Source organism: Neomonachus schauinslandi, chromosome 3 (genome assembly GCF_002201575.2).
Source record: "Neomonachus schauinslandi chromosome 3, ASM220157v2, whole genome shotgun sequence".
NCBI classification, from domain to species: Eukaryota; Metazoa; Chordata; class Mammalia; order Carnivora; family Phocidae; genus Neomonachus; species Neomonachus schauinslandi.
In genome coordinates this window covers 154,319,716-154,345,847 of record NC_058405.1, presented here as the reverse complement: position 1 = coordinate 154,345,847, position 26,132 = coordinate 154,319,716, and the positions used below count along the sequence as shown (strand labels likewise).

General features: G+C 35.7%; 1 protein-coding gene across 1 annotated transcript in view; it reads left to right on the top strand.

The window, feature by feature from the left end:
- Window positions 1-26,132, top strand: part of DNAH7 (dynein axonemal heavy chain 7) — a 251,256-nt gene that overhangs the window by 168,486 nt on the left and 56,638 nt on the right. The window contains exons 46-49 of the mRNA XM_021703031.2: window positions 9,470-9,624; window positions 19,430-19,620; window positions 23,164-23,297; window positions 24,218-24,553. Coding sequence (XP_021558706.2) covers window positions 9,470-9,624; window positions 19,430-19,620; window positions 23,164-23,297; window positions 24,218-24,553 — 816 coding nt within the window. The remainder of the gene's footprint in view (window positions 1-9,469; window positions 9,625-19,429; window positions 19,621-23,163; window positions 23,298-24,217; window positions 24,554-26,132) is intronic.

The following is a 26,132-nucleotide window of genomic DNA, read 5'->3' as shown; positions in this document are numbered from 1 at the left end:
AATCTCCCTTCCAGCAACCCTCAGTTTGTTCTCTATCATTAAGAGTTTCTTATGGTGGGGTGCCTGGGTGGCTCAGTCATTAAGCGTCTGCCTTCGGCTCAGGTCATGATCTCAGGGTCCTGGGATCGAGCCCTGCATTGGGCTCCCTGCTCAGTGGGAAGCCCGCTTCTCCCTTTCCCGCTCCCCCTGCTTGTGTTCCCTCTCTCGCTGTCTCTCTCTGTCAAATAAATAAATAAAATCTTTAAAAAAAAAAGTTTCTTATGGTTTGTTTCCTTCTCTCTCTTTTTTTCTCCCTTCCCATATGTTCATCTGTTTTGTTTCTTAAATTCCACATATGATATTGTCTTTCTCTGCTTTATTTCACTTAGCATAATATATTCTAGCCCCATCCACATCATTGCAAATAGCAAGATTTCATTGTTTTTGACGGTTGAGTAGTATTCCATTGTATATATATGCACCACCTCTTTATCCATTCATCAGTCTATGGACATTTGGGCCCTTTCCATAATTTAGCTATAGTTGATAATGCTGCTATAAACATCAGGATGCAGGTACCCCTTTGAATACCCCTAAATACCTAATAGTGCAACTGCTGGATTATAAGGTGGTTCTATTTTTACCTTTTTGAGGAAACTCCATACTGTTTTCCACAGTGGCTGCACCAGTTCACTTTCCCACCAACAGTGTAAGAGGGTTCCCCTTTCTCTGTATTCTCCCCAACATCTCTTGTTTCTTGTGTTAATTTTAGCCATTCTGACATGTGTGAGGTGGTATCTCATCATGGTTTTGATTTGATGAGTGATGTTGGTCATCTTTTCATGTGACTGTTAGCCATCTGGATATCTTCTTTGGAAAATGTCTATTCATGTCTTCTGCCCATTTCTGAACTGGATTATTTGTTTTTTGGGTGTTGAGTTTAATAAGTTCTTTATAGATTTTGGATCCTAACCCTTTATCTGATGTCATTTGCAATATCTTCTCCCATCCCATAGGCTTTCTTTTAGTTTTGTTGATTGTTTCTTTTGTTGTGCAGACACTTTTTATCATGTTTCTGTTTTTTTAGATATCCTTTGATTTCTTTCATCAGTATTTCATTGTTAGATTTATATCCAATACTTTTTAATTTTTGTGTGCTATTGTAAATGGTACTTTAAAAAAGTTTATTCAGTTGTTCATTGCTGGTATTTGAAAAGCAGTTGATTTTTGAATATTGACCATGACCTTGTGACCTTGATAAATTCATTTATTAGTTCTAGGATCTTTTATATAGAGTCATTAGGATATTGTACAGAGACAAACTCTGCAAATAGAGCCACTTTCATTTCTTAATTTCTAATATTATGCCTCTTAATTTTTTTTTCTTGGCTTATGGTACTGTCAAGGACTTTTTTTATTGGCTAGTGTAAGAATACTTGTTATACAAATATAATTTACACTGGCTAATATAATGTTGAATAGGGGAGATGAAATTGCACATTGTTGCCTTTTCCTAATCTTAGGGGAAATGAATTAGCCTTTCACTAAGACATACCGTATCAGCTGTAGGATTTTTTGTACATCCCTTTTATCAGGTAAAGGAAATTCCCTCTGTTCCTAGTTTGCTGAGGGTTTTTATCTTTAATACATGTTAAATTTTGTCAAGTGCTTGTTTTGTGTCTACTGAGATATATTTTTTAAGTTTAGTTTGTTAATATGGTGAACTGTACTGATTGATGTTTTAAATGTCTGACTAGCCTTGCTTTTCCAGGAAAAACACTACCTGGTCTTCAAGTATTCTCCTTTTTATATATTTCTGATTCAATTTGCTGGTACTTTGTTGAAGATTTTTCTGTTTATGAGGGATATTGGTATGTGCTTTCTTTTTTTTTTTCAATGTCTATACAGTTTCATTATCAAGGTAATGCTGTCCTCATAAAATAAATTGGAAAGTGTTCTTTCCCATTCTATTTTCTGGAAGAGATTATGTAGTATTATCTCTTCCTTAAATGTTTTGCAGAAATAACCAAAGAAACTATTTGTGCCTGGAACTTTCTTTGTTGGGAGATGTTATCTATGATTCCAAATTTGAAAGAGTTGAAGTTATCTTAATAGTTAAAGAAAATTTAAGTTATCTATTATTAAATGAGTTTTGGTAGTTTCTATCTTTCAAGAAATTGGTCCATTTCAACTAAATTGTCAAATTTGTGGGCATAGAGTTGTTTGTAGTATTCCCTTGCCATCCTTTTAATCTCTGCAGGATCTGTAATGATAATCTTATCATTCCTGATATCAGTAATTAGCATTTTCTTTGCTTATCTTGATCAGTCTAGCTAGAGTTTGATAATTTTTCCAGATCCTATCTAAGAATAAGGCTTTCATTTCATTGTTTTTCTCCATCTTTTTGGTTTTCCATTTTATTGACTTCTGCTTTAATATTTGTTCTTTCCTTATGCTTGTTTCTGGCCTAAACTACTCTTCTTTCTGTGGTTTCCTGAGGTGAATGCTTAAGTTACCAATTTTAGATTTTTCTTCTTTTCTAATCTATGCATTTACTGCTGTACATTTCCTACTAAGCACTGCTTTAGCTGCATAGCACAAATTTTGATATGTTGTATTTTCATTTTGTTTAAAATACATTCTTATTTCTCAGAGACTTCCTCTTTATAGGTCTTTTAAAAATACATTAATTTCCAAATATTTGATACATTTTAAGGTATCTTCTGTTATTTTTTAATTTGTAACTTAATTCCATTATGTTCAGAGAATATACATTGTATGATTCCAGTTCTTTTAAATATGTTAAGTTTTGGGGTGCCTGGGTGGCTCAGCTGTTAAGCGTCTGCCTTCGGCTCAGGTCATTATCCTAGGGTCCTGGAATCGAGCCCTGCGTCGGGTTCCCTGCTCCACGGGAAGCCTGCTTCTCCCTCTCCCACTCCCCCTGCTTGTGTTCCCTCTCTCGCTGTGTCTCTCTCTGTCAAATAAATAAATAAAATCTTTTAAAAAATGTGTGAAAGTTTGTTTTATGGTATAAATATGGTCTGTCTTTGTGAATGTTCCTTATATACTGGAAAAAATACGTATTTTGCTATTATTCAGTAGTGGGTTCTTTAAATGTCAGTTAAGTTGAGTTGTGTGATAGTGTTGTTCACATCTTCCATATCCTTGCTAATTTGCTGTCTACTTATTGTCCCTTCAGTTCTATTAGTTTTGGCCTCATGTGTTTTGGAGCTCTGTTGTTAGATGCATAGGCACGTAGGATTATTATGTCTTCATGGTAAATTGACTCTTTTATTATTATGTAATGTTTCTCTTTATCCCTGATAATATTTCTTCTTAAGTCTATATACAATTCAGCTTTTTTTAAATTAGTGTTTGCATGGTGTATCTTTCACCATGATTTTGTTTAATGTAAATATATTACTATATTTAAGGTATCTGTATCTTGTAGACAGCGTACAGTTAGAGGTTATATTTTTCCAAACTGATAATCTCTCTCCATTAATTAGTATGTTTAGACAACTTTATACTTAATGTGGTTGGTATAATTGTATTTAGATCTACCATTTTATTATTTTCCTTTTCTGTTTTTACCTCTAATTTTTGTTGCTCTGTTTCTCATTCTATTGGATTATTTGAATAATCCACAATTTTTAGTATTCCATTTTCACTATAATCCTTTGCATTATTTTTTAGTATAAATTTTTCTATCTACTTAGAGATAATATTTTACCACTTCAATTAAAATCTAGAAGGCTTGCAACCATGTAGGTCTCCTTTACCCTCCCCTGATTATGTTACAGTAGTCCTATGTATTATATCTGTATACTTTAAAGCTCCCCCCAACTTAATGTTTATTGTCTCATATTTTAAAGAAGTTAAGAGGAGAAAAACAGTCTAATGATATTTACCAATTCATTGCTCTTTTTTTTTTTCTAAAATTTATTGTGGTATCATTTCCCTTCAGAGTGAAGAACTTTAGAATTTGTTTTCTTGGTCTGCTGGCAAAGAATTTTCTTAGTTTCCTTGATCCGAGAATGTCTTTATTTTACCTTTATTCTTGGGGGATATTTTTAGATATTTATTTAGATATAGAGTTCTGTGTTGACAGTTCTTTTCATTCTACTAAGAATGTTCTACTGTGTTCTGGCTTTATGATTTCTGAGGTGAAATCTGCAGTCATTTGAATAATTGTCATCTATATGTAATATATCACTTTGACTGCTTTCAAAAATATTCTTTCAAATCTTTGGTTTTTGCAGTTTTAGTGTATCTGGGGGTGTGTGCATTTTTGTGTTTTATTTTTGTTTTTGTTTCTTAGTTTCTCCTTTATTGAGGATTGCTCAGCTTTGTGAAACTGTAAATTTATGTGTTTCACTGAATTTGAAAAAGTTTCAGTCATTATTTTTTTCAAATATGTTTTCTGTATTAATCTCTTTCTCCTCTCCTGGGACCCCCATCACATGAATAAATCTCTTAATATTTTCTCACAGGTCTTGGAGGCTCTGTTTGTTTTATCTTTTTTTTTTTCTCTTTAAGTGTTCAAATTAGATTATTTGTATGCATCTGTCTTTTAGATCACTAACTTTCCTCTGTCATCTCCTTTCTACAATCAAATCCTTATACTGGAATTCTTATTTCAGGAATTTTTCAGCTCTAAAATTTCCTTTTAGTTCTTTTTATTTTTTCTGTTTCTCTGCTACAAACACCTCTTTCCATTTATCTATTTTTAAAGATTTTATTTATTTAGAGAGAGAGCTCAACCCAGGGGAGAGGCAGAGAGAGAGGGGGAAATAATAAGCAGACTCCCCGCTTAGCACGGAGTCTGCCACAAGGCTCAGTCTCATGGCCCATGAGATCATGACCTGAGCAGAAATCAAGAGTCCGATGCTTAACCAACTGAGCCCCTCAGGTGCCCCGATCATTTATTTATTTATTTTTTTAATGTTCACCTTTACCTTGTGGAGGATGCTTATAATAATTGCTTTAAAGTTTTGTGTTTTTTTTTCCTGGTAATTCCAGCATCTTGCTTTTTCTTTGAGAATTAGTCCTATTCTGGCTCTTTGTATGTCAGGTAATTTTGGATTACACCCTGGAACTTTTTTTTTTATATATTCAGTTAGCTAACATATAGTACATCATTAGTTTTTGATGTAGTGTTCAACCATTCATTAGTTGCATATAAAACCCAGTGCCCATCACAGTACGTGCTCTCCTTAATACCCATCACCCGGTTACCCCATTCCCCCCACCTCCCACCTTTCTGTAACCCTCAGTTTGTTTCCCAGAGTCCAGAGTCTCTCATGGTTTGTCTCCCTCTCTGATTTCTTCCCATTCAGTTTTCCCTCCCTTCCCCTGTGGTCCTCCGCTCTATTCCTTATGCTTCACATATGAGTGAAACCATTTGATAATTGTCTTTCTCTGCTTGACTTATTTCACTTAGCACAATCCCCTCCAGTTCCATCCATGTTGATGCAAATGGTGGGTATTCACCCTTTCTGATGCACCCTGGACCTTTTGAATGAAATTCTGGTTCCTATTAAAATCTTCTGGATAAGACTAATTTTTGTTTCAGTAGTCAATCAACTTGGTTAGGTTCAGTTGCTTTCCTTCTGCGGATGATGTTTCCAGTGTCAGGTCATAACTAAAAACTTTTGCTATGCTGTCTAGATACACTTCTCAGCATGCATTAATCAGGGGTTTGTCTGGGACTCGGGTTTATATCATAGCCCAAAGCCTTTGGTATGCTTCTTTGGATGTGTTTTACACATGTAGAGCTTGGTGGTGAGCTCAGAACTTGTGTCTGAATTAGGGAATCCTTTCTTTGGGTCTGACTCCTCCAGAATTTCTCCCTTACTTTCCATATCCCAGGGACCCCTTTCTCTGTATTTTTCTGTCCAAAATGATGGCATTCCCTCAGAGTTTCAGCTTCCCAAACTTTTGTATGACACGTGTCCATACTTGGGGCAAAGCGGCAAGAGGAAAAAAGGAAAATACTGGGGTTCCTCCTGCTTTGGACTAAATCTTTGTGTCCACCAAATTGATATGTTGAGCCTAAGTCACCATTGTGATGGCATTTGGAGTTGCAGCCTTGGAAGGTTATTGGGACACGAGGGTGGAGTCTTGAACGGGGGTAGTGCCCTTAAGAGACACAGAGGGATAATCACTCTGCTGTTTGCCATGTGAGGAGGTGGCGAGAAGACTGCCATCTGCAAACCAGATCACTGGACTGGGACCTTGATTCCTGGGCTTCTCAGCCTCCAGAACTGTGAAAAATGTCTGTTATTTAAGCTACCCAGTCTCTGGTCATTTGTTGGAACAGCCTGAGCAGACTAAGATTATGGTTACCCACCACGCACAGCACAGGCCCCTTTGCCCAGCTCTGTTATCCATGATTGGTTTTCTCTCAGTGTAGTGCCTGCACTATCCCTGCTTCTGTGTGGGATTACAGTTCTGTGGCTGCCCCACCCTCTCCAGCTCACACATTATCATTTTCTGTCTTCTAGTTTGAATTTTTGCTACGTGGGCCTCTTGCCCAGGTCCCCCATTAGGCCTGTCTTTCAACCAAAGCCAGAAGACAGAAAGGAAAAAACAACAATGATGACAAACACACAAGAAACGTACTACCCCCTTATTGGTCATTCCTCAAGTTTTAACTTCCTTCCCATTCACTTTTTATTATTTAGTTTTTAGAATCTGTAAGTAAAATTTTGCATTTTATCCATTAAAATGGATAATATCATTATAATCAGTCGAAGAGAAAGGCTATGGCAGACTTAGCCCAGGTTAGTCAGCACCAGAATCCTTTCCTCCAAATTTGAGATGGTGTTCTTTGGACTGGTATTCCCCATGCAGGGATGACCGCTTAGAAAATGCCTGTTTTAAGAATCTGTTAACCTGTATGATGTTTGCCAGATGCTTTTTGTGGTTTACCTTCCAGTAGGTTAACACACTTTATTAGATCTAGGGAAAAGGGATAAAGAAGAATCACAGTGGACCTTTCCCTCAAAGAATATCCAATTTAGATGAGTGATGCCATTAACAAATTGTAAAATTACCGTAACAGAATATGATCATTTATTTAGAGTGCCATAAATGTAATACGGATGAACTGCTAAAGAGGTTGTGAGAGAAAAGAAACCAAGATGGGTTTGTGTATTGCATAACATTTGAGCTGACCCTGAAATGTTAGTAGGACTTGAACACGAAAGGATGAGACGTGCATTTGGGACAAAGGAACAGTGTCAACATGGGTATTGTGGTTAAAAATTATGGAAGCAACAGAAGGAAGAGTGAGTCATTCAGTTTCTTTAGGGAAGCATAAATGCTAACACACATAATCCTCCCAACTTAAAAATATTTCTAAAATGCGACAGAATGAAACTTACATATTTATAAGTTTTACTTCTTTCTAATTTTCCTTCTCACTCCCTTTAGTTTCTTATGGATATGGTTCTCTTTTTATTAGTTGATTACCTTTAAGATATTACACTACTCTTTCGGTCTCATTTCTTACTAAATATAACTAACATTATGGTGTGGACTGAATTGTCCACCCTCCCCATTCACATGTTGACTGTATACCCCCAGTGTGACTATCTGGAGAGAGGGCCTTTAAGGAGGTAATTAAGGATAAGTGGGGTCATAAGGGTGGAGCTCTAATTCAATAGGACTGGTGTCCTTATATTCAGAGATACCAGGAATGCACGCACAGAGGAAAGGCCCACATGAGGATACAGCAAGAGAGCTATGTTGTCTGCAGGCCAAAAAGAAAGGCCTCTAAAGAAACCAAACCTGCCAGCACCTTGATCTTGGACTTCCAGCCTTTAGAACTGTGGGAAAATAAATTTCTGTTAAGACAGTCTATGGTACTTTGTGAATCGCATACCATTTGAACTGACCTTGAAACATGAGTAGGACTTGAACATGAAAGAATGAAGAAGTGCGTTTTGGACAAAGGAACAGCGTGAACGTGAGTATCATGGTTAAAAATTGTGGAAACAGGGGCGCCTGGGTGGCTCAGTCGTTAAGCATCTGCCTTCGGCTCAGGTCATGATTCCAGGGTCCTGGGATCGAGCCCCGCATCCGGCTCCCTGCTCGGCCGGGAGCCTGCTTCTCCCTCTCCCACTCCCCCTGCTTGTGTTCCCCTCTCTCGCTGTGTCTCTCTCTGTCAAATAAATAAAATCTTTAAAAAAAAAAATTGTGGAAACAACAGAAAGAGGAGGGAGTCATTCAATTTCAAGCTGACTATTACATCATACAATGCCAATATTGGAGGACTAGACTATCTTCTTTATTATATAAGCTACGTGTTTTATGCTAGGTTCTAACTTAAATGCTTTAGCATGATTACTTCCATTTGGGACAGATTATTCAATAAAATTCTAAATTCATATTATAATGAGATGAAATCAAATCAATTACCCTTTCTAGCCCCACATTGTTTTGTTTTATTTTTGCCCCAGTCGCCTTTTGTTTTCTCCTTTTGCTCTTCTAACAATCTGTGTACTTTTTCTTTGCTCACTTTTGAAGACTATGACAGTATCTGTAGGAACGTGGCCAAAATTATGGCTTGTGTTTACTGAAACTTCCAAGAGAAAAAAACAGTAATCTTAATGCTGATTCCATTTCACACAATGCAGAGAGCTAGATGGTTGGATACCATTTGGTGATGGCAGATCTTGGCTAACTCTGTGTGACCCCACAGCACCCTGGAAGATAAGCTGCTGCCTCATGGTTTACTGCTCTTGTTCTTATAAAAGAGGGAGGTGACAATATAGCAGGAAGTATGAGCTCACCAGAGTGCAAAAACGGACTTTCAGAGAATGTATTTCTGTCTGTAGGAAGCTCATAAATATGTAATGAACTACAAATATGACATATACAAGTGTTTGAAACAAATCCTGGATCAACAGTTGTGTTAACACTTTAGGGTCCAAGAAGGTAAGATGATTAAAATCAGGCTTTTTACCCCTTTTTTTTTTAAACCATTATATCTTTAATGGTCTAGATTTCAAAAAGAGAGAGATGATGTCTCAACCCTTTCTCTTTCCCTCTTGTACAAATAATAGCAGATCGAAGCCAAGAAATGGAGATGACTTGTTCAGGGTCACAGGAGTAATTAATGAAGGGCAGGGCCTAGTGAAGAACTGGAGTTTCCTGATTTGCAGTATTCTTGATGGTTAATTAATTGAATTAACTAGCAAGAGCAGCAATTTTTTTTTTCAGAAATGTAATTCAACCTTTAGAGAATTGTGATTTTCCAAAAGAAGTAAAAAACGTGTTTGCCAGGTGATTTTTTTTTAGAGTTGTCATTTTAATAGCCTGCTCAATCTAAATGTCTCTGCTATAAGATCATAGTTTCTGACAATAAGTTAAAAAGTAAAATATTACTGTAAAGCATAAACTATAAGAAAGAGATGTGTGCATGATTAAGTAGCCTAGAGACAAATCATGACTTGGCCAGCATTGTCTTTCTTCCCCCTTCCAGGAATGCAAGAAGGTGGCCTCTGATGATAGATCCTCAAGGCCAGGCTAATAAATGGATCAAGAACATGGAAAAAACCAATAGTCTTCATCTGATTAAATTAAATGATCCTGACTATGTCAGGACTCTGGAAAATTGCATCCAGTTTGGTACCCCTGGTAAGTATGTGAATAATAAATATACGTTACAGAACTGCCTGGGGAGGGCACAGTTAACCCAAAAGGATGTAGGTTTTTTCTTTTTTAAAAAGATATTTGTGTCAGACTCATCTTCAGTAAACAATGACTTTGTTATGTCTTTCATTACTTATTGATAATCAGGAACTTGAGAGATTATTGTTCTCACGGGTCAGGTTTTTTGTCCCAAGATTCATTTGTGATGCATCCTCTAAAGTAACTGTTTTCATTGTTGTCTGTGCTTTGCCATTCTTTAGTGCTTGTTATAACTCCACTTCTGCAATGAAAAAGGCCACTTGATATGCCAGAAGTATTTTAACACAACATTAGTCCTATTATGTATTTATTCTTCCTTCGATTGTCCTACCAAAGTGGCAGAGAAATGAATGCACATTTCGCACGGCTGACTATTATCTGCCACAGTGGAGAGATTAGAAACATGACAAGGATTTTTCACGTGTCACATTTGTCAAAACAAAATATTTATGATTTGAGTAAATCGGGGTTGTCACATTTTAAATCTATGTTACCTATCAGATTTTGACTATTTACTTGACCAAATAAATAAATGTAAACATTATGAAAGCACCACATATTTATCCCTACTATGAGTTTAGCAAATCTCAGTTGCTATTAGAGCTAGTACTGCTTGGAAGAATTACAACAAATCTTTTGGGTAGTCTTATGGACATTTTATTTTTGCATATTAATAATGAGCTAATCTCTAAAATATATAAATTTTAGGTTTGGTTAGGGTGCACATGAAATGAAAAAACTAAGGCTACCTACAAAATCTGTGTTTGTGTAAATGGACACACAGACACACAAGCAAATGGTATTTCGTTCATCCAACTGGTATTAGAGTATAGTGATAAAGGTGTCAGGAGAAAGGGCAAACATCTCTACTATCAAATATCTTGCTTGTTTAATAGCATCAGACAATATGCATAGTATAATAGTATAACTAACTGTAATATACATAGAAAGTGGACATATGTCACTAACTCTTGTTAGAACCACTATGCTGTTATGGGTAGGTGCACTAGCGCTGGAATTAGAGTACCTGCCTCTGTTACTCATTGTTTAGTTCAGTGATCTGGGACTCAGTTTCCCCATCTGTACTTTGACCAGAGAGTGTGAAGAGGAAATGAGTTACTGTGCTTTGGCTACTTACGGTAGTGTCTGATAAATTTGATGTATGTTGTTTCTTAGTTGGAGATTTACTATGTGGTGTACACATAGTCTCTTTCAATTATATTAGTGTTATATTTAATTATATTAGCCTAATAAAAAAGGCACAGATGTTTATGAGAATTAAAAGAAATAGGGAATATTTCTTGAAAGAATTGGCACCGTAAATACTTTAATTAAAATTACTTGATTTCACTTAGTCAAATTTCCTTGATACGGTAAAGCAAAAACAAAAACAAACAAAAAACAAACAAAAATAACCCCGATCATTTAGCATCTACCACGTGCCTGACATTCTGAGATTCTACAATCTCAGTCATGGATCTTGATGTTAGTGTTCCATCATTTTAGAGAAGAAAGGGCCATGGAGATAGAGTCTAGTGGCTTCCAAACTGTGGGAGAGAAAAATCGACTTTTAGTGGGTCATGACCAGCATTTTTCAATGAAACGCAGGAGAAAGGAATAGAATAGATTAGGCAGCATAGCATGGAGTCAAGGTAAGCATTAGTTCATGAAATTTTTGAAGTTTTATCTGTATATGTATGTATATGCTTGGTCAAAATTTAAAATATATTTCTTACTTGGAGTTGTGCCCATAAAAATATGAAATCCAATAGTAATTCCAACCACTTCATTTTATCAACAAAGTAAGTGAGGTGCTAGAGAATGTTAGTTATGTGGCTTAACCAAGATTGTATCCCCAGTTATGGGGAGTGCCAAAACTAGTCCCCAAGTCTTCTGCCTTTGTCCAGTGCCTACTGGGCCACTCACAGTTGCTTTAACCTACTTTGGGGGAATGAACTACTTTAAAAATGGATAGTGATTATTTACAATATCTAGTCATCAGAGAAAAGTGAAAATTTTAAATCTATTATAGAAAGAATAACAGATGGCAGATTTTTATAACTATTTTTATATCGGAACTTCAAGTAAAAGAATTGGTTACTGTTACAGTTTTAAAACATAAGCAGTTAAAGACTTCCATTTAAAAGTTATGTTAGATATTGGTCTATTCAAGAACAGTGGCTTTTGATGCGTCATCCCTTGCTGGCAGCCTGAGTAGAGAAGGCAGAGCTTTTCTCTTCCTTCATCCACCTGCCTCTGCTTCTGCCAGAGCAGGCCTCCCTTTTCTTTGTTTATATTAAGTTTTAAGATAATATCCTCTTTGGAAAAAAAAAGTATCCTACTGCTTGCAAAAAAAGTTTAAAAGCCATGTTCTAGAAAATAAAGATACATTTATATTAGCTACATCAGTGAATAAGGTGTGCATAGAATATTAATCATATAAATATTGCTGATAAATCAATTTGTTTATACCCCACTAAAGCTGGAAAAATAAGACAAAATTTAAAAAAGACATCAATTGTATAGAAAATCTCTGAATAACTTTTCATTAACTCTCTGAAAAATAATCTTTGCCTTAAGAGCAACATCTGTCGTACCTGAGCCTTCCTTCCCTTTGTCTCCTAGCACTTTGTTTTCTTTTCCCCCTTGCATCCAACATGCAAAACTACTTCTGGTTTAATTTTTCCCTCATTTACTCATTTGCTTGTTTATTCAAATATTTGTTTTTCAACTACCACATGCCACTGAAAACATAGCATGAACAAGACAGACTTGGTCTCTGCTGTTTTGGAGCTTATTGGTTTAAAGAGGGAGACCAAGATTACACGTGTGATGAGGGTTAGAACATGGGATATGGGGTACACAGGAACTGGGAGTACGTATGACCTGGTATCACTTCACATCTCTTGGCTTTCTGTTTTCTTCCATCTACTTGGTCAATTCTTTTAAGCTCATCCTTTAAGGTACAGCTCAAAAACCTCTCTTCCGGGCTCCTGGGTGGCTCAGTTGGTTAAGCGACTGCCTTCAGCTCAGGTCATGATCCCAGGGTCCTGGGATCGAGTCCCGCATCGGGCTCCCTGCTCTGCGGGGAGCCTGCTTCTCCCTCTCCCACTCCCCCGCTTGTGTTCCCTCTCTCGCTGTGTCTCTCTCTGTCAAAAAAATAAAAACAAAAACAAAAACAAAAAACCTCTCTTCCCATGACATCTCGACCTCTCCAATGAAATGCCAATAATGAAGTTTTTACAAATTTCTACTGTTGCCCTTATTATTATGTACGTAACTGTTTGCTTCTCACCTCCAAGCTCTTTGAGTGTACCCAGGAGGTGGTTTGAAATGGTTGAATCTCGTCTGAATGCAATATGCTACATTGTTGAACATAATACACAGAAGATTTTTTTTTATTAATTTGAAGTCTAACATAGAATAGATAATTCATAATTAAAAAAAAAAACCTGATAGCAGTTGCTGTCCTAAGTGAAAATTATCTATGAAAGGAATACTTGGGTTTCCTCTATATTTCTTTTAGTAACGATAACTGTTTTTAGTGAGATGCTCTGCCTTCCTCAAAAGATATTAGCAGCATATGTTTGGTCTCCAATCTTGGTTTCCCACTAGCTTTGCAAGTACTGTGATGAGCTGACATTTGGAAATGAGCAAGGGTTTTTACATAAACCAGTATACTATTAACTGTGATGGTAGAAATATGAAGAAAAGCCTGTCTTATTAATTTTTGCTCCTGTATTTTAACCTGAAACATATTTTTATCTACTTAAAAGTTAAAGGGGTCGAACTAAAGTAGTTAAATTAAGAATAACATTCTGTGATAATTCGTGTACCTATAGATTTTTGTTCTTTTTCCTGTTTCTTAAGTTTAGAATACTTTTGATTTTTCACCAAGGCTTATAATATAGTAAATATTCAATTCTGACAACAGATTTCTTTGAAATCAGGATGCTACAGAAAACAGGCATAATACTTGACTCTGTTAGTGAGGAATACATTCTCACTTCTGGGGAAAAGAATCAAGTCTATAATATTTAAGTTTTATAATATGTATTTTAGCTTTGAAAAGACTCATATATATTAATATAGACACTCTCAATTCCATTTCAAAATAGGAAACAAATTGGTGTAGGGGCTGAAATTGTATATTTTTAGGGAAAAATAATTTAAAGATGAGATTTTATTCAAAAAATTGCTGTTAATAAAAGTTGAGGCAATCAAGCAAAATTTTAAGGTTATAACATTTCATAAACAGAATTTCCAGTTCGTATCTTATTCTAACAAATTAATTGATTTTAAAAATATGATCATGTAAAAATAAAAATGAGAAATCAATATCTAGTATCACTGTTGTTGCTTAACATTATTAGGAAAGCTTTTTTCAGTGCAATAAAATAAGAAACAATGAGAGTGCAATAACATTTGGAAAGAGGAAATAATATTTTATTTGTAGATAATATATCTCATCTAGAAAATCAAAGAAAATTAGTTAAAAATCATTAGGATAAAAGAATTTAATGGAGTAGTTATATTCCAAAAAGAATATTTTAAAATAACAACTGAGGAAAAGTTGAGTGTGTAGTGATTCTAGTCAACCAGTGAATACGAAGCAAAACAAAATAAAACAAAAACTTAGCATGATCTTAACAATGCATAGTAAAAGAACGACAAAACTTCACAGAAAAACATGAAGATTTGAGTAGGACATCTCATTTGGTCTGATAAGAAAACTAAATGTTGTAAACATGTCAACTCTTTCAGAAATACATGTTTTAGAAATAATGCTAAAGTTAACCTAGAAGAAAGAAATGAAAGAGCCAATAAAAATTCAGAAGAAGAGTGAGTTTGCAATTAACTGGAATAAGTTCTGGAATAAACTCTAATACATGTAAGCCTTTAATGCATTATAAAGTAAGTGTTATGAACCAATGGAAAAATTATAGGTTATTCAGCAAATGCTGTTGAAGAAGTGGTTTTGTGGAAAAATGTATTAAGTCAGAGTCTCACCTCACACCAAAATGTGTTCTAGATGAATTAAAGTATTAAATATGAAAGAAAAAAATAGAGGACATAAATGCTAAAAGAACATAGGGGAATAACTAACTTGTCTTTGAGAAAGGACTTTGTAAGAGAATACACAATTGATAAAGAAAAAGATTAATAGATTTGACTCTAAAAATTTATAAGCTAAGCCAAGAAACATTAAATTTAGGAGATTATCAAGCAATTATAATTTATGGAATTTATTTGTATCCCAATTTAAGCAATCAAACTATAATCAAAATATTTTAAGATGGACACCTGGCTGGCTCAGTTGGTAGAGCATTGACTCTTGATCTCAGGGTTGTGAGTTCAAGCTCCATGTTGGGTGTGGAGCCTATTGAAAAATAAATTAAAAAATTTTAAAAATTAAAATATTTTAAGACAATGTGGAAACCTATTCCTTGCCATATATTTGATAAAATTTTGAATTATTGATAATTTTTTAAGCTGTGGCAATTTTTTTAAAGATTTATTTTAGAGATAGAAAGAGAGATGGGGAGAGGTAGGGGCAGAGGGAGAGGGAGAGAGAGAATCTCAAGTGGACTCCCCGCTGAACAGGGAGCCCCACGTGGGGCTCGATCTCACAACCCTGAGATCATGACCTGAGTGGAAATCAGAGTTGGATGCTTAACCAACTGAACCACCCAGGCACCCCAGCTGTGGCAATTTTTAAAAAAAGAGTCTTTACCTTTCAGAGGTACTTAGTCAAATATATGAAGGTGAAGATTTATGATATCTAGGATTTATTTGTAAATAATCCAGGGTGAGAGGAGGAAGAAATGAAAGAAGATTGACTAAATTTACAAGGGTCAAAGCTGGATGATTTGTATATCAGTTTCAGTATACTGTTCTTTTTGCTTTTGAACAAAGCTTGAAAAAATTTTTAAAAGATTTTATTATTTATTTTAAAGAGATAACATGAGTGGACAGTGTGGCAGGGAGGCAGAGGAAGAGGGAAAGAATCCCAAATCCCAAGCCTACTTGGTGCTGAGCGCAGAGTCTGATACAGGGCTCGATCTCACAACCTTGAGATCATGACCTGAGCCAGTCTGGTGCTCCACCAACTGAGCCATCTGAGCACCCCTGACCAAGGTTTGAAAATTTCTACAAGTAAGAAAAAATGTAAAAAGAAGTGTAAGCAAATTTGAAAACAAGCAGGAAATGGGCAACAGGGGAGCTATTTGCTATAACAATGTTAAAAGATACAAATAAAGTTTTAAAACTAGCACTTTATGACAATGAATGATATTTGTTCCCGGACATATTGGTTCCCCTGTGTTTCCATGGGCAACATTGCATTCATAGTTAAGAAAGAAATTTTCTAACTTCCATTGTGATTGTATATGATCATGTGACTGTGGTCTGGCCATCAAAATGTCAGTGGAAGTGCCATTTGTGATTCTCAGGAAATCTTCTTAAAGGATGTTTTCTCCTTTTCTGTTTTTTCTTTCTTTGTGATGGTTGGAATGTGGATGCCCTTGAAAGGCCATTTTGGCCAAAAAAGATCGAAGCCATATAATAAGAGTGAAGGAGCAAGATGGCCCCAACTTGGATCTCTGACAGTTCAGACACACTGTCCTTCCAAACCTGGACTGATTACCTCAGGCTCCCTTTACATGGAATATAAAGTCCTTCTTTTTCATGTCACGATCATTGTGGGTTTTTTATCACTTGGAGTTGTACCAAATTGTAAATAACATACAGAATAGGAGAATGGGCCAGTATACTAATAGACAATGTCCAGAGGCAAAAATGTAATTAGACAAAGAACATCTAAAACATCAAGCCTTGAATACAAATTTTAACTATTTTTTACCTTTTAAGTTGTAAAAGTCATGAATACAGTATTTAATGCCGGCCGTCTCACATGGTTGTTAAGGGAGCTGTGGAAGAAGCCACCCTGCTCAGTTCAAGTGTCTACTTTGTCATTTACTAGCTGATTTAACTGAAATTTTAGCTCTGTTGTCTGGCACCAGTTTCCCCAAATGTAAAACTGGGGTAACAATATTCCATGTTCTTTAAAACATTTGAGGATGAGAAAATAAAATGCCAGCATGGTGCCTGGCATTTATAAGTACAATATTATATAAAAACAGATTTAAAAGGGGAAAAAAGAGTGCTCACTGCAACTCCGAAATTTCTACCGCCATTCAGGAAAGTAATTTGGCAATATAAATAGCCTTTAAATTAATTGCACTTCTAGGACTCCAGCTTGATTAAGTAATCAGAGATGAACACAAGGGTTTATTCAAAAAGATGTTCACTGTAGCATTATTAACAATAGAAAAATGGAAGCAATCTAAATAATAGATTAATGTATTTAATCCATTATAATGCATTCATATTATTTAAGTATGAAAAATAATCATTTTATTCGAGCAGAAAATGAAAATGAATTTTAAAATCATCTGACATGCCTGCTTTGGTTAATTAAGATGTTGGCAGTGAAGGAAATTGACAAGACAATTTTAGGAATTCATTTAGCCAGGTGTAACCTCTGGGAAGGAGCAGAGTATGTCTGTACTTTAATGGCAATAGAGGTTCAAATACCTGTCATCCGGATGCCCTTTCCCATCAAGATTGCACATCCAGGACCTCAAAGGACTTGTGCAAAACACCATTATTCAAGGTTGGCTGCTGTAGCACCCCAAACCCCAAAATATAAGACTAATTTGGCAAATGTATCATGAACCTTAACAATGTCACTGAGCTTTCATCCATGGATTCCCCTTCTAGAATGCTGTCATAAGAAAATATTCTTTTTTTTTTATTCTTATGTTAATCCCCATACATTACATCATTAGTTTTAGATGAAGTGTTCCATGATTCATTGTTTGTGCATAACACCCAGTGCTCCATGCAGAATGTGCCCTCCTCAATACCCACCACCAGGCTAACCCATCCTCCCACCCCCCTCCCCTCTAGAACCCTCAGTTTGTTTCTCAGAGTCCATCGTCTCTCATGGTTCGTCTACCCCTCCGATTTCCCCCGCTTCATTCTTCCCCTCCCACTACCTTCTTCTTCTTCTTCTTTTTTTTTTCTTAACATATATTGCATTATTTGTTTCAGAGGTACAGATCTGGGTTCAACAGTCTCGCACAATTCACAGCGCTCACCATAGCACATACCCTCCCCAGTGTCTATCACCCAGTCACCCCATCCCTCCCACCCCACTCCCCACTCCAGCAACCCTCAGTTTGTTTCCTGCAATTAAGAATTCCTCATATCAGTGAGGTCATATGATACATGTCTTTCTCTGTTTGACTTATTTCACTCAACATAATACCCTCCAGTTCCATCCACGTCGTTGCAAATGGTAAGATCTCATTCCTTTTGATGGCTGCATAATATTCCATTGTATATATATACCACATCTTCTTTAACCATAAGAAAATATTCTTAAGGGGCTCCTGGGTGGCTCAGTCATTAATTGTCTGCCTTCGGCTCAGGTCATGGTCCCAAGGTCCTGAGATGGAGTCCCACGCCAGCCTCCCTGCTCGGCGGGAAGCCTGCTTCTCCCTCTCCCGCTCCCCCTGCTTGTGTCCCCTCTCTCACTGTCTCTCTCCGTCAAATAAATACATCTTTAAAAAAAAAAATTCTTAAGCACAAAGTTTTTGTACACAGTGCTGTTTGTAATTTTGAGAACAGAAAACAATCCAAATATCTAACAATAGAGAATTGACTTTAAAAATGAGATAAAATTAATATGAGACTATTATGCAGTAATTAAAAGCATGTTTATTAGTTTTAATTGGAATATTTATGGTATAATATCAAGCAAAATAATTAGGATGCAAAATTAGATCTATTGTTTAGTCTCAATTGTGTATAGAAAAAGATTAATAAAAATGCCAAAGCGAAAAATTTATTCAACTAATTATCAAACATAGTTTTGTGTCATTTTTCTATCAAGCTATATATGAGTATGAGTCAATTATGTAAAACATTTAAAAGATAAGCTGAGCCATACTAAACATTCTAAGAGTTTATTTGAGGAAAAATTAGTTGGAATTGGGCATTGCCAAACTGGAAGTGGTTAGGGTGCTCCACTGTCCAGAGCTGGGGAGAGAGAGCAAGTAGGGAGCAAAGAAAAGAAATTATTTGATTGGCAATAGCTTAAAATTTCATTGGCTGTTTGTATTTGGTTATCCTTAGGATTTTGATTTTGATTTGACCTTGTCACCTTGAGACCTTCATAAGCTTAGATTTTGGTTTGCTTCCTTAGATCACCATAGCATTAGAGCCAACTTGGTCTAACGGCCTCCTTATTTAACACTTTTATTCTTTCCTACACTTCCACATGTTCTACAATAAGCATGAGTTACTTTATAATTAAAAATATAATAACCATTTAAATAACTACAACTTGAAATGCTTATTCTCTGGTGTCTCAGACAGATATACCTCCCTGCCATCATACTTGGACATACAGTGGATGGCAGACCAGGTGGGGAGCCCCGAGTAGGACTATAGCCAAGATGTATGGAAGGATGACGCAAAAGGACCAGATAGACCCACCATTTCAACCCATCCCACAGGCATACAATTATTTTTTATGGCACCATTTCCTTATACTCAGAGGACAAAAATAATTTTATAGGTAACCAGGAATAATAGCAATCTAGGAGCTGAAAGAATTTGGAGGGTTGAATGTTTACAATCAGTATTTAAAATAACATGGCATCTTTTTCTGATTTTACTCCAGTGTTGCTAGAAAATGTTGGAGAAGAACTAGATCCTATTCTGGAACCTCTTCTACTAAAACAGACCTTTAAGCAGGGTGGGAGTACATGTATCCGACTTGGGGACTCTACCATTGAATACGCACCAGATTTCCGCTTCTATATTACTACCAAGCTAAGAAATCCTCATTATCTTCCTGAAACATCAGTAAAGGCCAGTATCTAAAGTGAATATTTCTTTATTGAATTTTATAATTAGTGACTATATTTTCCTCCTAAGGCATAAGGAGAACAGGTCTTCCTAAGAAAAATATATTTTGTCCTTTTTTGGCATTTCCCGAAATTGCTATAATTATTTCCAAATGTTTATTTTGTGTGTGCATGTAAGTAATAAAGGAGCCTTCATTGTGCAGTGAAAAAAAGACTTTGAGAATCTAATTTCTATAATTGATATTGTTCTTAGAATTTCATTGTTAAGAATAGATGACATGTGTACCTCCTTTGTAATAAATGATAATATAATTCTTGGCATCGGAATGAACAAAAATCCATTCTTTTTTCTCAGAATAAGGTTGCTGCTATCTGACTTTATATAATTACTTAAAAGAACTGATTTTTATCAGTGGTTCTTTGAAAATACTAGAAATTCCTTTCAAGAACAAAGTTTAACGTTTTAGTCAATGTCTAAAATTACTTGAGACATTAATCTGCGACTGAGCTCCTGGAGATCATTCCATTTTTTATTCCCAAATCTTAGCACTCGATAAGGTTGGCACTTGATCAGTGTTTATGGAATGAGCAAGGGAAGGAGGGACAACTTTCATTTACAGAAGCTAGCAGGAGAGGGCATTAAGAAATGTTGATTCAGATTTTGAAAGTTGCATATGGAGACAAGATTTAGTCAGAGAGTTCAAAAACTGTCCTTTATTGGAAATATTTAAATTAATGTAGGCATCTCACTGCTCGCAAGAGGTTTACATTGTAAATAATGTGTATGTTAAGTGACTATTTTTATGACTAGGAAAACACAGGAGCTCAAAATTGGGGACATACTTTAGACTGGACATTCGGAGAAGCCAAGAAGACTGGGGGAAAGTGGGGTAACCCTTGAGGTTAGTTTTAAAAACACAATGTTAAAATATGGAAATTCTTGGCCACTTTTTTAATCTAATTAAAATAAATGTTATCTAAACACCTAACAATTGTGTATTGTCTATTAGGAGAGGTAGTATCTAGTAGTAATTAAGAACATGGATTCTGAAGCCAGACTACCTTGGTTCAAATCCTAACTTTATCACTTGCCAATTGTGTGACATTAGCCAAATTATTTAATCTCTCTGCCTCCACTCTCTAGTCTAGAAAACGGGAATTATAAATATCCATCTCATAGAGTGGTACAAAGACTAAATAAATTAATCTATGTAAAGGCTTAGAATAAGGGCCAGCACATAGTGTTATATGAGTGTGAACGATTAACATTATTATTTAACTTTTAAATATAAATGAGAAGAATGGAACATAAAAGAAAATGTTAAAATCCCAAAGCTGTGTTAAATTTTTTTTTAACAGATGACCTGGAAAACCATTTTTACTTTTCAGTAAGATCTATGTAAATTTCACAAATAACTAACAGTTCTTAGTTCACCAGTAACTAGTTATAGGAGTCATAAACTGCTGTGGGGAAGAAACTGATCTATGATTCAGTATTGAAATCCTTGAGATCCCTGGGGTGTCTTATTGCTTCATTATTTTTAATTGCTGGGATTGATTAAATAGGGATTAGAAAACATAGTGAGGCAGTTACTTGCTTTCATTTACAAATTAAAATACTTCCTCTAAATCCTATTTTTAGGATCTTTTATGTACCTTTGCTTTCAAAAGTACCCAAGGGATGATATCATGCTGCTATAATCCTTTTGAATCTAAATGAAAATAAAATTATGAAATTATATGTTGTAGAATTTGAAATGTTTCTTTATTATTTGTTTAAATGTTTATTTGTGAGCAAATACCTAGACTTACAAAAATCTTGATCTCGAAAGATGCAGCGTTAATGACATATGAATGAATACCTCCTTGGGTCTGAATACAATGAGGTAAAAGTTATTAAACATACATTTCCCTCAATATTATGACTATGGTTTGGGGATTAAAACAAATATAACTTGTGCACTTGGTTTCTCATGTCAAGAGGGAAAAATCTCTTGAAAGCTTTCTTTTTTCCCATGAATATATGACAAAGCAATAGAGAATTACAAAATAGCATTTAATGAGTTTTTTTAATTGCTCGATGTCAGGAATTTCTTATTCTCCCATCTAAATGTATGATTATGCTCATGTAATCTATCCCTGGTGCTATCCAAGGCCTACCACAGGTCAAATGAGGGTGGGGGGGGGGAATTTAAGCAAGAGGAAACCACCATGGAGAAGTTCCTGGGTTTGGGCAGAGGAGGGGGTCAGCTTCCTAGGGGCACTGCCAGAAACTGTCTTACACTTTCTGATCTCTGTCATAGGACATTTTCTTACAGGAATGGAATTACTCTGTTCTTGCAGAGGGAATATTCTCAAATTCTCTTACTAGGAAAGGTGGGGAAACATAGAGTCTCCCACTTAGCAGCCAGAGCTGAAGCACATGCAAACATTTCACAGCCGGTGTGCATGGGATTCCACCAGAAGTTTAGCGTAGCAGAAATGAAAGGCACGTGGAAAGGAGGTATGGGAGGTGATGCTCAAGACATAAGTATGGACCTGAACTCAAGACACAGGGCAGAGAGCAGGCAGATTGCAAAATAGATGATTAAAAAGGCCAGGGTGGGGGGTAGGGAGACTCAAATTAAGCCAAGGTCAAGTAAGTGTTTATTGACCTATGGGTTCATTGATGACCAGAACCAGAGAGTTTCTCTAGTTTATTGCTGTGTGTATTGATGGGTGTATGGAGGCTGGGATGAGAGTAGATTGTAGAGCACTGAAGAATGGAATGAGGTAGAGACAGAAAGCATATATAAATAACATTTTCAATAAGTATAGTTGTGAAGGCACAAAGAGAGATCATTCTGTAGCTGGGAGGGATTGTGGGAGAAAGAGAATGAATTATTTATTTGCTATGTGAAAAAGAGACCTCAGCATGATTACTGTCCCACTTATGGGAAAGAACTAGGGGAGGAGGAATTTTAAGATGTAGGAGACAGAACCTGTAAGAGCCATTATATACTGGGATAAAGTAAGTGTTGATAGATTTCACCTTGATGGACACCATTAAAATGTACATTCCTTAAGTCACAATAGTGGCTGTTCATATTGTAATATGATTATATAATAGGCCATATTGTAATATTATATACATTGTATATCATATATAGCATGTAATATGATTGTCACATTGTAAATATATGTGCTCATAACAAGTAATAACAGTGTTCTTTTTCCTCCTATCTCACTTGATAAGATTTCCTTTACTTTTTGATACCACCTGGATCCATAACATGTAAATTAGCTCATCCAGGCAGTATGATTCTAATTGATTTGGGGATTAAACAGTTGTCAGAAATTGGATCAGTTTGAAATAGGAATAAATTGATCACCAAACAAAACCCTTTGAAATATTATATTATTATATCTTTAATCATAATCTCTATAAATTTCCACTTTTCACATATACTACTATAGTAAATAGAGTTTATTTTAAGGTCAGAACTTATAAAAGTAGAGGCTTTCTCAATAGAAATAATGGTGCAATTCTTGTATGTTTCATTTATAGGTAACATTATTAAACTTCATGATCACTTCTGAGGGAATGCAAGATCAGCTGTTGGGAATTGTGGTGGCACGAGAGAGGCCAGACCTTGAAGAAGAAAAACAAGCCTTGATACTACAAGGAGCTGAAAACAAAAGGTTTCAAACATTATAAAACACAGAATTGTTGGGGTGCCTGGGTGGCTCAGTCGGTTAAGTGTTGGACTCTTGATTTTGGCTCAGGTAATGATCTCAGGCTCCATGCCTAGCGCGGAGTCTGCTTAAGATTCTCTCTTCTCCTACCCGCCCCCCACTGCCCCATCCCCCACTCACATGCGCTCTCTTTCTAAAAAAAAACAAAAAACCCACAGAATTGTTCTTGTTTCAAGATCACTTAGAATGGATTAAAGTACATTTTAAAGATCTATTCTGTTAGGTTTAGTAGGTGCATTGAATAGGGAGATGTAAGAGGAAAATAGAAGGCATTACAATGCCTCTATGTTAATTTGGAAAATTGCGTAAGTATATTTTTACAAACAAGTTCTCAGGCACTGGAAGAACTGGAAGGTCTATCACAAGTCATGGCAATGAATATTCAACTACTCAACAAAGTCTTAGCACAAAAGTTTTAGTATTGATGATGTAACTGATGTTCTCTCTTTTCACCAGAGCCCTGTCTGAATGAACACACCACATCCCGCTTTCTCCTCGTAATATCTCTACCATAGGTACAAAGGGTAAAGCTCTAGAAGTCAGGAAAAATGTTAGAAAATAAATGGAGTGATACTTTCAGTTCACTCAGGGCCAAGATACTTGATGGCAGAACAGATCGGCTTACACCTCTCCCTCTAGTTACCACGTAAATGATCGTCGGAAAGAAAAGTGGAGCAGAAAGTCCCGTCTTTTTGACATTTTGTAAGATAAGAAATTAATTATACAACATCACCGTTACGGGTGTTTTGTCACAAAGTGATGCGTTTCTTTAGGTTACAAGCTCTTTGTTTCCTAGACAAGAGTGTGTGCGTGAAGTGAATTTAAATGATTTCTTTTTCTTCTGAGAAAATTGTGTTTTATTCCAGGCAGTTGAAAGAAATAGAAGACAAGATTTTAGAAGTTCTTTCATCTTCGGAAGGCAATATATTAGAAGATGAAACCGCTATTAAGATATTATCTTCCTCCAAGGCTTTGGCTAATGAGATTTCTCAAAAGCAGGAAGTAGCAGAAGAGACAGAGAAGAAGATAGATAACACCCGCATGGGCTATCGGCCTATTGCCATCCATTCCACCATCCTGTTCTTCTCCATTGCTGATCTAGCTAACATCGAGCCCATGTACCAATACTCACTGACCTGGTTTATTAACCTTTACATCCTGTCTATTGAAAATTCAGAGAAATCAGAGATTTTAGCAAAAAGGTATGTAAAAGAAATACTAATTAGGAGTAATACTAACTGATGCATGAAAATTCAATAGTAATTGGTGGCTCTCACTATTGTTACAGAATGGTGTGAGTGTGACGGCTCTGGCTAACGTGAGCTTGACTAATCATTGTACTAAAAGTAAATTTGAGGGTGAGAAATGGAATAGATGTGACCAAATTCAGCCTGCCAGGAAATTGTTTACAGGGAGACAGGATTATAATGTAATTCTAAAAGGAGGAAACATTTATCTCTGATGATCATTTGCAAAATGTATTTGTGATTGGAGGTATGAGAAGAATAGTTAATACCCCTAAAAGACCGGACTCTTACCCTCTGTAAACTAGCATTCCAAAAGTTACAAATGCACATTTTGATATATACATGGTTACAATTTGTCAAGTAACAAGGTTTTTAAAAATACCTTGCTGTGATTGTGTTACTTTTATTTAGATAAAATACCTTATTTTACACTTGGCTACTGTAATAAATAAAGGAATTAAGACCTTACTTAACAGTAAGTGTATAAGAGAACAAAACTTCATTTTATTATCAGTGAGATAAATTTTAGTTTGGTATTGAAACATATTTTGGATAGGATCTAACATGAAATTACTTCTTGAACAAAGAAAATAGTTCATTGCAATCATGGCCCTCTCCAACTTTATTGATCAATATGAAGCTAGATACTTCAGTTTCTTGACTGTTCATACCCACAAAGGAAATTCAGTTTAATACTTGTCACCTGCAGTGAACAATTGCTTTTTAGAAACTCAAAATGAGAATCTCCTGAAAATCTGAATTAGATTCCTTTCATTTACCACAGTCGAACTCTGCTAATTTTTGAATATTCTTAGACTGAGCAATTTCTTGTTAGTACCGTTATTTTACAACCTTGAATATGAAATCAATGAAGGTGTAAAGACTGACACTTGGCTTAGCAAACAGTTTCTCAGCTGCCTGCCCATGAGAAAGAGGAGGGGGTGGCCGTCTTCAAGAAGAAATGTGTCATGGTGGTGTTTAAAGTATATTTTTTATTATGATATTTGAAAATGTTTAGTTTCTTTCTCTATTTCTTCCGGTAGCTGAAATTTTCAAGGGTAGGAAGGATTACTGAAATATAGAAAACAAAATTTTAAGTGACCTTTTTTAGAGAAGTTCCCAGCCACTTGCATTGTTAGTTAATTGAACAAGCATGTCTGGTTTTCACACGAGATTCTGAGTTCCTGAGACAAAGGTTTTGGAGGGTCTGTTTGTTTAATATTCCCAGAACTTATCACAGTGCTAATCACATGGAGCCACAACAATAAACAATGTTTTGCTTTTCACTACAGTTCTTTTTTCTACCTTGCTTAAAACAAGTCACCAAAATATTATCATCTTAACTACTTTTAGATTAAGGTATTTGCTGGAGTCTAGAGAAGAAAATGTCTTTGCTCTGTCACTTAAAGACACGTTTTGTGTACAAGAGTTAAAAATTAGAACAATTTTATGCTTTACAAATAATTATTGGTTCCTTTATTATATCTTGTTACATCATATTAGAACTCATCCACACATATGACATGTTTCTTCC